The 13,973-nt window shown below is 36.5% G+C and overlaps 1 protein-coding gene across 1 annotated transcript in view; it reads right to left on the reverse strand.

Moving 5' to 3' along the window:
- REPS2 (RALBP1 associated Eps domain containing 2) overlaps positions 1–13,973 on the reverse strand; it is a 251,336-nt gene that overhangs the window by 111,335 nt on the left and 126,028 nt on the right. The window contains exon 6 of the mRNA XM_044670340.1: positions 12,127–12,224. Within this exon, the coding sequence (XP_044526275.1) occupies positions 12,127–12,224 (98 nt within the window). The remainder of the gene's footprint in view (positions 1–12,126; positions 12,225–13,973) is intronic.

Genomic DNA, 13,973 nt, shown 5'->3' on the forward strand with positions numbered 1-13,973 from the left:
AGGAAGGAAGGAAGGAAGAAAGGAAGGAAGGAAGGAAGGAAGGAAGGAAGGAAGGAAGGAAGGAAGGAAGAATGAGGAGAAAGAGAGAAGGAAGGAACAAGAAAATAAAGGCTGAACAATATAAGATAGGAGGAATGCTACTATAAGAAATACAAATATAATATAAAATAGGCAGAAGCTTACAATATAAATCATTTCCAAGATTCTAATTAGAATTATAGGGGGATGGAGCCTGAAGGTCCTTCTCTCAAATGAATACCACTAGATTGATTATAGAAGAGAAGGGCCAAAGATATAGCTATAGAAGGAAGTGATAAGGTAAGAGACTAAAAAGACTTGATTGTCTCTGGGAAGGGCTTTTATGCTATGGACACCTTCAATTACTATGGTGAAGACTATTTACACTTGCACAGAATAATGTTTTTAAATGCATAAAATAAAATGTATAGGGGGCAGTTAGGTGGCTCAGTGGATTAAGAGTCAGGACCACAGATCCTGGTTTTAAATTTGGCTTCAGATATTTCGTAGCTGTGTGACCCTGAACAAGTCACTTAACCCCCATTGCCTAGCCCTTGCCACTCTTCTGCCTTAGAACACAGTATTGATTCGGGTTTTTTTAATAAAATAAAATAAAATGTACAGACTTACCAAGGAATTAATTTTATTGAAATACAGTTATCAAAATTAAAAAACAAAATTCATGAACTCCCAAAAATCTATCAGCTAAGGGAATCTGTGAACCTCATTTATGAATCCCTGCTCTACTTGATTTTTTGAAATTCTTGGAGAATTCTTGCCTCAAGGAATTTACCCTGGGAAGACAAAAACTGGTTGCGTTATGAAAACAAAATGCAAATGTTTGGGGCTTTCAGACATAAGCTCCTTAAGGCAAAGATTTCTCAAAAGTGACCTTTTTTTTTTTTTAATTTTACAGGGAGGTATGTGCTCAAAAGAATATTTTAACCAGCATTCATCAGCAAACACCCAAAAAAGGAATAGGTAGAAGAGAAAAGAGTTTTTTTTTTGTTTGTTTTTTTAAGGTAAGAGAAGAAAAGAAGGCTGGCCTCCCAATTTAAATAATATCCCTTCCCTCTCAAAAATAAGGATGTAGAAATAATAAAAGAAAATATGGGAAGGGCAGGAGAAAGATGAAGAAGTTTGATGTCCACAAGAATGAAACCCCTTTAGAGACATCAGAATAGGAGCTAATTTTACTGTAGACCCAAGGAAAGGCAGGATAGAAGGGCGGGGTCTGAACAACATACTAACCTTTGACCTTTAAATAAATGGATTAAAATTTGAGCTTTGCTTTCCAGTGAAACAAGGAAGGGGATAGTAAAACAAGATGTCAAGATTCAGGAAATAATGCAGATACCTGTAAAATCTATCAAACCAGTTCTTCCTGGATTATACACAAACACACACACACACACACACACACACACACACACACACACACACTCCTTTCTATTTCATTAAGAGGAAAAGAAATTATATTTCTAAAACAATTGTGCAAATGTTTTCCATCTCTTACAATTGGAATTTTATTAGCTATATTTCACCCATAAGTCATTCAACCTGGCTGCTAATATGATCTAAACACAGAATAACTAGATGTCTTGCTTTGCTAAAGAAGAGCTGATCTTCTGAAATAATTTTTGGTTTATTTTTTCCTACCTGGTTTCAGAAGATATCAGTTCACCTGCATTATAATCTTTTTTTTTTCCTCTTTTTGGTATACTTCAGTTATTTTTTATTTTTTTGCCAATTATATGTAATAACAAATTTCCACCCAAGATTTCCTAAGTTATATGATTGACCTTATCTCCCTCCCTCCCTCCCTCCTCTTCCCTCACACATCCCAGTCCTGGCAGGCGATTCGATCTTATTATTATCAACTTGAATTAGAATGTTCAAGAGAATTAATTGTATTATTCCTAGAAACATTCAAATAACATTCTACTTAACCTACAGTGTTTCACTTTCCAGAAGACACATGGTAACAAATGAGACATCATTTCTACAAAGGACAGAGTTGTGTTTGAAAGCTTTCGATCTTAAACCCTAAATGAGCTTTATATCTTTAGAATACAAAATATAATATGTTGTTTTTAAATAAACATGTATGTGAAGGAAAACGTACCCCTTTAAAATAACACCAACCCCTTTGGCTATTAAAAATGGGAAGGAACCATGGGGGTGGGGGGAGGTTTAAATAATTAAATAAAATGATTTTTTTTAAGAGTGGGGAGGATATCCTCATTCCCTTCTCTTCTCCCCTTACTTGTTTCTTTCCTTCTAAAATCGACCCCAGAGATCAAGCACCATTTTCTCAAATTTCTTTCTGCAATTCAATCCTAATTCAAAAGAAAGGGTCTTAAGATAGCAATAGAAAAAACAGGAGAAATGGATTTGGAATCAGAACTTTTGAGTAATTCCTGCCTTTTGATAGCTTTATGACCTTGAGCAAGATACCACTTCTCTGGGCTTAAATTTCTTTATTGACAAAAATTAAGCAATTGGACAAGATGACCAGAAAGTCTGAGTTCTAAATCTATAATCACCATGATACAAACTAGGAACCAATTGAAGAACAGTAAATTTGCATTTGAGAATAGCACTTCACTATATCTCTAAACCCCTAAAGCTCACCTCATTCTGGAAAAATAGCCTTAATTTCCCAGTGTCCCACAACACAGAGAAAAGATTCCTCACAATACTTTAGGACAACCAACAAGCCTTAACAGTGGCTTACTCTAGGGGCGTACCAAAAAGTTCCTTAACAAAAAAAGGGGAAAAAAACAATAAAAACGACAGAAAAATGAAGTTGTAGACAGCAACAGCAATATTGTACAATGATCAGCTGTGAATAACTTAGCTTTCTCAGCAGCACAATGATACAAGACACTTCTAAAGGACTCGTGATGAAAATACTATCCTCCTGGACAGGGCAGGTAAGCAGTACAGTGGATTGGAACCTAGAACCATAGATATAAGTCTATAGCTAGTAGGAACCAGAGAGATCATTTGGTTCCATGGTGTCATTTAATTAAAATAGAAATGGAATGGGACAGCTTGGTGGCTCAGTGGACAGCTCAGAATAGAAAGAGGGGTCTAAAGGCAGGAGGTTTGGGTTCAAATCTAGTCTCAGGCACTTCCTAGCTGTGTGATCTGAGCCAAATCACTAAAAACCCCCTATTGCCTTGCCTTTACTGCTCTTCTTCCTTGGAACATCAATGTACAATATTGATTTTAAAATGGAAGATAAGATTTATTTGTTTTATTAAAAGGCTATCCACTTCCAGAGAAAGAACTAATTTGGAGTCTGAATCTGCAAAATGAAGCATATTATTATTTTTTACTTCATTTTTCATGGGTGTTTTTTATGGTCAGTGTTTTCTTTTACAACATGACTAATACGGAAATATGTTTTGCATGACTGCATGTATATAGCCTATATAAAACTTCCTGCCATCTCAATGAGGGAGAGAGGAAGAGAATTTGAAACTCGAAATTTTTTTAAATGACTGACATGTTAAAAATTGTTTTGACATGTAATTGGAAAAAATAAAATATTTTAAAGGTCTAAAATAATGATAAAATTTTAATAAAAATTTTTAAAAGAAAAATAAAGTCACAGTCTAAATGAGATACTACGATAAATAATTCCTTCCCCTTGAAATGTATCTGTCAACCTTTTTCTGGTTATCTCTTCTCTACTCAATCCATGTGTTGTCTTGTCTTCTAAGTTTCCTCTACAGTAAATTGCTTCACTGTCAGTCTCCCAGCACCAACTGTCTTTCAGAGCACTCATCCCTAACACCTATTCTGAGAATCTCATCTCCTTTTGTCAGCTACAATCTCAAATCCCTACTGATTTTGTTCCTCCAGCCTAACAAAAACTCCTTCCCAAAATTTCATCTTTTCCCTTTAAGACAATCTAATCTTAATCTCCTTTTGCTCAAGAAGGCAATAAGGTCATCAACTATTTCTCTAGGCATGAATAGTTTTAGCTAGAACTGAGCAATGCTCCACAGTTCCACCCAGAGGCCTGAGGCACTAGCAGGGGATATTGTTTAAAAGGAGTAAAATATGAAGAAAAATAAAAGTAAAAAGGTAATTAAATAGGGAAAAGCAAATGAGAAGAAAAAAGAGAAGAGAGAAAGTAGGGAGAGGGGGGAAGATTCCCTCAAAAAAGGTTTTTTCAATGATAGCAACCATCTGTCAACACTACCCTGGCATTAGTGTAGGAAATAACCTCTTAGATGGTAACATCACATGTTTGGTATAGTCTGCTTATGAGATTATGTTTCCATTCATAAACAGATCAGTAAATCCAGCATTCCTCATCAAAACCAACAAGATAAGAAAGAAGCTCTTCCATTTTTCCCAGGGCAACAAAGGATTTAATTACCAACAATTCACCAGTTCAGCCTGATTAATTATTAAACTTCAGGTTTCTTCACCCTGAGAACAGAATTGCCCCAAAAAAGAGGGCATTAGGTTTAACAATTTGCAGTTTTTGCCAAAATCCTCTCAATGAGAAAGACATCAATAATGATGAAATGCAGGATGGGAATTATTCTACTCCCCTGCCATTCTTTGATCACTCTCATAGACCTGTGCAGAAGCAGAAGGTAACATCCTGTGACATGACCTGTTCTGTGTAGTACTTGGTGAAGCACTGAAGAAATTTTTGTTGTTCTTCAGGCATTTCAGACATTTCCAACTCTTCATGACTCAATTATGGGTTTTCTTGCAAAGATACCAGAGTGGTTTGCATTTCTTTCTCCAGCTTATTTTATAGATGAGGGACTGAGGCAAAATAAGGTTCCAAAACTAGTGTCTGAAGCTGGATTTGAACTCAGGACCTGGGCAAATAGGGTAATTAATAAATAGTGAAGGAGGACAATATAATGGGCTTCCATAACAGATGAAGGGAGACTGAAGACTTTTTTTAATTTTTTTTAGATTATATGTAAATATTTATTGAATTTGTAGAATGAATATAGTAAATTTGGAGTAGGAAGGAGCATCCCAACAAAAAACATAGGCTTCATTAATGTCTTCATTTCCCACATATGCTTCCTGATACAGTAAATCTGAGTGCATTTCATTAGTTTCTCTAATTTGTTTCAGAATCTTCAGCATCATTAAATAGCTGACAGCTGGACAAATTCTCTTCTATTTCATATTACTCTTAATTTTTATCCAGCAAACCTCTCATACAGTTGGAATATCTACTAAAATATCTATAGTTGATTTTTTTAATTTTTTAATAATTTATTAATATTCATTTTTAACATGGTTACATGATTCATGCTCCTACTTTCCCCTTCACCTCCCGCACTCCCCCCACCCATGGCCGACAAACATTTCCACTGGTTTTATCATGTGTCCTTGATCAAGACCTATTTCCAAATTGTTGGTAGTTGCATTGATGTGGTACTTTCGAGTCTACATCCCCAATCATGTCCTCCTCAGCCCATGTGTTCAAGCATTTGTTTTTCTTATATGTTTCCTCTCCTGTAGTCCTTCCTCTGAATGTGGGTAGCGTTCTTTACCACAAATCCCTCAGAGCTGTCCTCTGTCATTGCTTTCTGCTGGTACAAAAGTCCATTGCATTCGAATTTTACCATAGTATATCAGTCTCTGTGTACAATGTTCTTCTGGCTCTGCTCCTTTCGCTCTGCATCAGTTCCTGGAGGACTTTCCAGTTCACATGGAACTCCTCCAGTTTATTATTCCTTTTAGCACAATAGTATTCCATCACCAGCATATACCACAGTTTGTTCAGCCATTCCCCAATTGAAGGACATACCCTCATTTTCCAATTCTTTATCACCACAAAAAGCGCAGCTATAAATATTTTCATACAAGTCTGTTTATCTATGATCTCTTTGCGGTACAAACCCAACAATGGTATGGCTGGATTAAAGGGCAGGCATTCTTTTATAGCCCTTTGAGCATGATTCCAAATTGCCAGCCAGAATGGTTGGATCAGTTCACAACTCCACCAGCAATGCATTAATGTCCCAATTTTGCCACATCCCCTCTAGCAATCATTGCTCTCCCCTTCTTTCATTTTAGCCACTCTGCTAGGTGTGAGGTGATACCTCAGAGTTGTTTTGATTTGCATTTCTCTAATTATTAGAGATTTGGAACACTTTCTCATGTGCTTATTGATACTTTTGATTTCTTTACCTGAAAATTGCCTATTCATGTCTCTTGCCCATTTATCAATTGGGGAATGGCTTGATTTTTTTATACAATTGATTTAACTCCTTGTATATTTGAGTGATTAGACCTCTGTCAGAGTTTTTTGTTATAAAGATTTTTCCCCCAATTTGTTGTTTCCCTTCTGATTTTGACTACATTGTTTTTGTTTGTACAAAAGTTTTTAGCTTAATATAATCAAAACCATTTAATTTACATTTTGTAATTTTCTCTAACTCTTGCTTGGTTTTAAAATCTTTCCTTTTCCACAGATCTGACAGGTATACTGTTCTTGTGTTCACTTAACTTATTTATAGTTTCCCTCTTTATATTCAAGTCATTCACCCATTCTGAATTGATCTTGGTGTAGGGTGTAAGATGTTGATCTAAACCTAATCTCTCCCATATTGTTTTCCAAATTTGCCAGCAGTTTTTGTCAAATAGTGGATTCATGTCCCAAAAGTTGGGCTCTTTGGGTTTATCATACACTGCCTTGCTGATGTCATTAACCCCAAGTCTATTCCACTGATCCTCCCTTCTATCTCTTAGCCAGTACCATATTGTTTTAATGACTGCTGCTTTATGGTATAGTTTAATAGCTGGTACTGCTAGGCCCCCTTCCTTCACATTTTTTTTCATTATTTCCCTTGATATTCTTGATCTTTTGTTATTCCAAATGAAATTTGTTATAGTTTTTCCTAATTCATTAAAGAAGTTTTTTGGTAGTTTGAGAGGTATGGCACTAAATAGGTATATTAATTTGGGTAGGATGGTCATTTTTATTATGTTAGCTCGTCCTACCCATGAGCAATCAATGTTTTTCCAATTGTTTAGATCTAGTTCTAATTGTTTGGAAAGTGTTTTGTAGTTGTTTTTGTATGATTCCTGTGTTTGTTTTGGTAGATAGATTCCCAAGTATTTTATATTGTCTAGGGTGATTTTAAATGGTGTTTTTCTTTCTACGTCTTGCTGCTGTGATGTGTTGGAAATATATAGAAATGCTGATGATTCATGTGCATTTATTTTGTATCCTGCAACTTTGCTAAAGTTGTTGATTATTTCTACAAGCTTCTTAGTTGATTCTCTAGGATTTTTTAAGTAGACTATCATATCATCTGCAAAGAGTGATAGCTTAGTCTCCTCATTCCCTATTTTGATACCTTCAATTTCTTTTTCTTCTCTAATTGCTACTGCTAGTGTTTCTAGTACAATGTTAAATAATAGAGATGATAACTTCTCTTCTGATTTCACTCCTGATCTTATAGGAAATGCTTCTAATTTATCCCCATTGCATATGATGCTTGTTGATGGTTTTAGGTATATACTATTTATTGTTTTTAGGAAAAGTCCTTCTATTCCTATACTTTCCAGTGTTTTCAATAGGAATGGATGCTGTATTTTTTCAAAGGCTTTTTCAGCATCTATTGAGATAATCATGTGATTTTTGTTTGTTAGATTGTTGATATAGTCAATAATGTGGATGGTTTTCCTAATGTTGAACCATCCTTGCATTCCTGGTATAAATCCCACCTGATCATGGTGGATGATCCTCTTGATCACTTGCTGGAGTCTCTTTGCTAGTATTCTATTTAAGATTTTTGCATCTATGTTCATTAAGGAGATTGGTCTATAGTTTTCTTTCTCTGTTTTTGATCTACCTGGTTTTAGAATCAGTACCATATTTGTGTCATAAAAGGAATTTGGTAGTACTCCTTCTTTGCTTATTGTATCAAATAATTTGTGTAGTATTGGGATTAGTTGTTCTTTGAATGTCTGATAGAATTCACTTGTGAATCCATCAGACCCTGGCGATTTTTTCTTAGGGAGTTCTTTGATGGCTTGTTCAATTTCTTTTTCTGATATGAGATTATTTAGGTATTCTATTTCTTCTGCTGTTAATCTAGGCAATTTATATTTTTGTAAATATTCATGAATATCTCCTAAATTGTTATATTTGTTGCCATATAATTGGGCGAAAGAGTTTTTAATGATTGCCTTAATTTCCCCTTCATTAGAGGTGAGGTCTCCCTTTCATCTTTAATACTGTCAATTTGGTTTTCTTCTTTCTTTTTCTTATTAGATTGACCAGTACTTTGTTTATTTTATCTGTTTTTTCAAAATACCAGCTTCTAGTCTTATTTATTAATTCAATAGTTCTTTTACTTTTGATTTTATTAATTTCTCCGTTAATTTTTAATATTTCTAATTTAGTTTTCATCTGGGGGTTTTTAATTTGCTCACTTTCTAATTTTTTGAGTTGCATGCCCAATTCGTTAATCTCTGCCCTCCTTAATTTTTTAATATATGCACTCAAGGATATAAATTTCCCCCCTGAGAACTGCCTTGGCTGCATCCCACAGAGTTTGGTAGGATGTCTCATCATTGTCATTCTCTTCAATGAAATTGTTGACTGTTTCTATGATTTCTTCTTTGACTAATTGGTTTTGGAGAATCATATTATTTAATTTCCAATTGGTTTTTGATTTGCCTCTCCAGGTGCCCTTACTAATTATTATTTTTATTGCATTATGATCTGAGAAGGTTACATTTATTATATCTGCTCTTTTGCATTTGTTTGCAATGATTCTGTGCCCTATTACATGGTCAATCTTTGTGAATGTACCATGTGCAGCTGAAAAGAAGGTGTATTCATTTTTGTCCCTATTTATTTTTCTCCACATATCAATTAAATCTAATTTTCTAGGACTTCATTCACCTCTCTTACCTCTTTCTTATTTATTTTTTGGTTTGATTTATCTAGATCTGAAAGAGGAATATTTAGATCTCCCACTATTATGGTTTTACTATCTATTCCCTTCTTGAGCTCTGCCAGTTTCTCCTTTATGAATTTGGATGCTATACCACTTGATGCATATATATTGAGCAGTGTTATTTCCTCATTGTTTATACTGCCTTTAATCAGGAGGTAATGACCTTCCCTGTCTTTTTTTAATCATATCTATTTTTACTTTGGCTTTGTCAGAAATCATAATAGCCACTCCTGCCTTCTTTTTCTCATTTGACGCCCAAAAGATTTTGCTCAAGCCCTTAACCTTAAACTTGTGTATGTCTACTCGCCTCATAGGTGTTTCTTGTAGGATTTTGGTTTCTGATCCACTCTGCTATTTGCTACCGTTTTATGAGCGAGTTCATCCCATTCACATTCAGAGTTACAATTATCAGTTGTGCATTCACTGTCATTTTTGTATCTTCCCCTAGTCCTACTCCTCCTTCTTCCACTATTTTCTTTTAAACCAGTGGTTTGCTTTGAGCCAGTATCCCTTATCCCCTCCCTTGAACTTCCCTTTCTACCCCCTCCCTTGTTATTCCCCTCTTTTTATTTTTAAAGGCCTAATGAATTCCCTCCCCTTTCCTCTCCCCTCCCTTTTTTGACTTCCCCACTCCCCTGCTCCCTTTGATTTATCCCTTCTGACTTTCTCAATAGGGTTAGATAGAGTTTTTATCCCAATGGATAATAAAGCTACTCTTCCCTCTCTGGATTGATTACACTGAGAGTAAGGTTTGATTATTACCTCTTAATGCTCTCTTCCTCTCCTTCTTATAATAGTATTTATCCCCTCCCCTTCCCATGCCCTCTTTGTGTGTAATAGAATATCCTATTTTTCTTATTCACTCAAATTTCTCTTGGTGTCCCCTACTATTCCCCCCCATCTTGCCACCCCCCATGTCATCTTAGACCATTTAGTATTCTGTCCTCTCCCTATGAATTATTCTTCTGATTGCTATAATAGTGAATATTATAATAGTGAATAGAGTTCACTACAGAGAATTATACATAGCATTTCTCCATATAGGAATACAGATAATTAGATCTTATTTAAGCCCTTAAAGAGTCAAATTTAAAAAATTATGAGTTTTCTTTCTTTCCCCTCTGTTTCTTATTTACCTTTTCATGTTTCTCTTGATTTTTGTGGTTGGATATCAAACTTTCCATTTAGTCCTGGTCTCTTTTGTGCAAATAATTGGAAATCTTCAATTTTGTTGAATGCCCATACTTCCCCCTGGAAGTATATAGTCAGTTTCAATGGGTAGTTGATCCGTGGCTGAAGGCCCAGCTCTCTTGCCTTTCTGAATATCGTATTCCGGGGCAGCTGGGTAGCTCAGTGGAGTGAGAGTCAGGCCTAGAGACAGGAGGTCCTAGGTTCAAACCCGGCCTCAGCCACTTCCCAGCTGTGTGACCCTGGGCAAGTCACTTGACCCCCATTGCCCACCCTTACCAACCTTACACCTATGAGACAATACACCGAAGTACAAGGGTTTAAAAAAATATATATCGTATTCCAAGCCTTGTGGTCTTTTAATGTGGAGGCTGCCAGATCCTGTGTGATCCTGATTGGTGCTCCTTGATATTTGAATTGTCTCTTTCTGGCTTCTTGTAAGATTTTTTCTTTTACTTGAAAGCTCCTGAATTTGGCTATTATATTCCTGGGTGTTGACTTTTCTGGGTCCAGTGTAGAGGGTGATCTATGGATCCTTTCAATGTCTATACTGCCCTCTTGTTGTAGAAATTCAGGGCAACTTTGCTGAATAATTTCTTTAAGTATGGAGTCCAAGTTTCTATTAATTTCTGCTTTTCCTGGAAGACCAATGATTCTCAAATTGTCTCTTCTAGACTGGTTTTCTTGGTCTGTCACTTTCTCATTGAGATATTTCATGTTTCCTTCTATTTTATCAGTCCTTTGACTTTGTTTTATTTGTTCTTGTTGTCTTGAGAGATCATTGGCTTCTAATTGTTCAATTCTAGCCTTTAGGGACTGGTTTTCCTTTTCAATCTGGTCATTTTTGGTGTTCAATTTGCTTCCAATTGCAAAATTCTGCCTTTTAAACTGTTGTTTTCTTGCCAGATCTCTTCCATCTTCCTCAACATCTCATTTTTGAACTCTTCAATAGCTTGTGACCAGTTTTCATTGTTTTGGGAAGGTTTGGAAATGATTACTTGTTTGTCCTCCTCTGTTGTCTGGATTTTCTCTGTGTAAAAGTTGTCGAGTGTTCCAGAGTTTTTCTTGATAATCTTTCTCTTCTGGGGTTCTCAGCTTGCCATTGTTAGCCCCGCCCCTTCTCAGCTTTGTCCTCACACTCAGGATCTGTCTGTGCTGTCTGGGCTCCCAAGGGCTCAGATCTCCTTGTTCACATGGTCGAGCCTCCTGGTTGTCCCTGGTCTGCCCCTCTGCCCAAGGCTCCTTCAGCAGTCTCAGGGGCTACTTCCACAGCTGCGTTCCCATCTGCACAGGGTCCCCACTCGAGGTCCTAGCCTGCACTCGAGATCTTTGTCCGCACCTAGGGCACTGCCTTCACCCGCACCAGCGCTCAGGGAAGTCTGTGTGCGTTCTTTAGCCACTTGGGGTCCTAATTCTTGCTGCTCTCAGGAACAAGCCCTGGAGCTGCCAGTGACTTACTGGGTGCCCCAATCCTGCTTTCACTCTTGTGCGTTGGCCTCTGGGTTGTACGTGGTGTGGGGGTGGGGGAGGGGCTTCTTCCTCTCACATTTTAGTGAGAGTTGTTTCACCCCTTTATAGCGTGGAAATGCCCCGATTCAATTACATGGTAGATTGAAGTTCAAGGAGAATCAGGGATTTTGGTTTCATGTCTCATCTGGAATCATTTGCCAAGATTCAGCCAAAAAAAAAGTCACTTTTCTGCATCCTAGAGGTTCACTGTTTTCTTCCTTCCTCGGTTTTACAGAACATGCTGTAATGGGGACATCCTTATATTTACAGGACAGAGCACTGACCCATTTACCTCTGAGCCATGGGACTTTGAGCAAAGTTACCCTCTTTCCTTATCTATAAAACAGGAATAACCTACTAACTACCTCCAAGGGTTGTTGTGAGGAAAATGCTGCACAAATAAATTAAAATGGTGACGATCACACTACACAACAATAATTACCCGAATAAGGGAAGCCTGCAGTCGTGTGGGCTTGGATCCATGGCTTCCCGCTGTGGGACCCTCCTGTTGAAGGGCAACTTGTCTAGCTTCATAAGGAGCTGAAAGAATCAGGAAAAACAAGATGGAATCAGAGACTCAACATAAAAATGATTCATTTTGGCAATTTATACACAAATCCACTTTTCTACAAATAAGACAATTAAAATTTTAATTAATCAAAAATAGTTTTCTCAGCATACAGCACTTTATAGGGAATACTGTTCCTTAGATTATAAATTCCTAGGGGATGAGGACCATTCATGTCAGGGCAAAGTTTAATAGAGTAAAAATATTAAATACTTGACTGAGAGTAAGCAATTTATATCATAATAGAGTCAAAAGTGTGGTCTACAGGCTGAAAAATAGATATACTGTGGGGATGTCTCAAGAGAGTTCTGCTCACATTCCAAGCAATGCATTCTACTGACATTCAATTAACTGCCTGTCTTCTACCCCTAAAATGTATTCTCTAGAAATTACAGGAATGCATGTTTACATGGACTTTAATAGAATTAAGTTAATAACTTCTCTGTTCCAACAAGCCAAAAATTCTTCCTTATTTTTATTTCCTAACAAAATATTAACACTAGCCAGGTGTAGTAGTACACACCTGTATTCCCTGCTGCTAGTTAGGGTTAACTGAGTTCAAAAATCTTAAACTAAACTCAAAGCTGTTTAGGTATCTGCATTACCCATCTTTCCTAGACTGAGATAGTGAGTAAGTACATGTATGTCTCTCTCTCACTTTTCCTTTCTCTTCTCCTCTTTCCCCTGTCTCTCCTCATCTCCTGGTATCTCTTCTTCCCTCTCCCTCTCTCCTGTCTCTCTGTTTCTCCCTCTCTCCCCCTCTGCCTCCTCTCTCTTTCTCTTCCCTCTCTTTCTCTTTCTCTCCCTCCCTCCTCTGTTTCCCTTCTCTCCTCTCTCACTTTCTCTCCCTCTTGCTCTCCCTTCCCCTTTGCTTCTCTTCTCTCTTACTCTCTCTCTCTCTCACCCCCCTCCCATCCCCTTCTGTTTCCCTTTCATCCTTTCTTGCATTGTTTCTCAATTCTCTGTCTCTGTGTATATATGTTTATGTGTATATGTACCTAAGTAGGTATAAGTTATATATTTCTCCATATATGATTGATATAGATAAATTTTTTAAAATAAAAAATATAAAAAACAACTATTTTTAATCTTATTTCAGCCCTACCTTAAGGGATATTAAAATGTGTTCTTTCCATGTACATTGTTTTTTTTTTACTCAATAATTTCCACTTGCTCTGTTTAATCAATTTAAGAAAAAAATTCCAAAACATCAGAGCTATTTTGTACTTTCCTCTGGTTCTTCAATAGCTAATAAACAGTGATCTTGCCAATATCTTTGCTGTCATCAAAGTCATGAAACATCCAAAAAAACAGAAACAATCTTCAACCCTGCTTGAGTTCCCTAAGTTGAAAGCATTCTCTTTTTCTAGGTGAATATTTGAAGTTTTTGAGATGATAAACCAAGTGATAGAAATTTCTTCTGTTTTACATATAAATGAGATACTAGACAGAAGTCTATTTTCTCAATACCACAACGGTGTCTTGTTTTAATAAAGAAAGAATTCAACCAGGACATCAAGAGTAATACACAAATGTTGGATCTATTTTACATAGTTAGTTTTCACTTTTTACTTTCCTCCAGGCAAATAAATGATGCCTCCTTTATGACAAAACTCTTCATTTAGAAAAAAAAACAATTGGAGCCGATCCCTGGCAAATCACTAAATGAACTTCTAAGTATAAAAATTGAATGAGGTACTGAGGCACACTGAGCAGTCATA

This window comes from Gracilinanus agilis, chromosome 3 (genome assembly GCF_016433145.1).
Source record: "Gracilinanus agilis isolate LMUSP501 chromosome 3, AgileGrace, whole genome shotgun sequence".
In the NCBI taxonomy this organism is placed as follows: Eukaryota; Metazoa; Chordata; class Mammalia; order Didelphimorphia; family Didelphidae; genus Gracilinanus; species Gracilinanus agilis.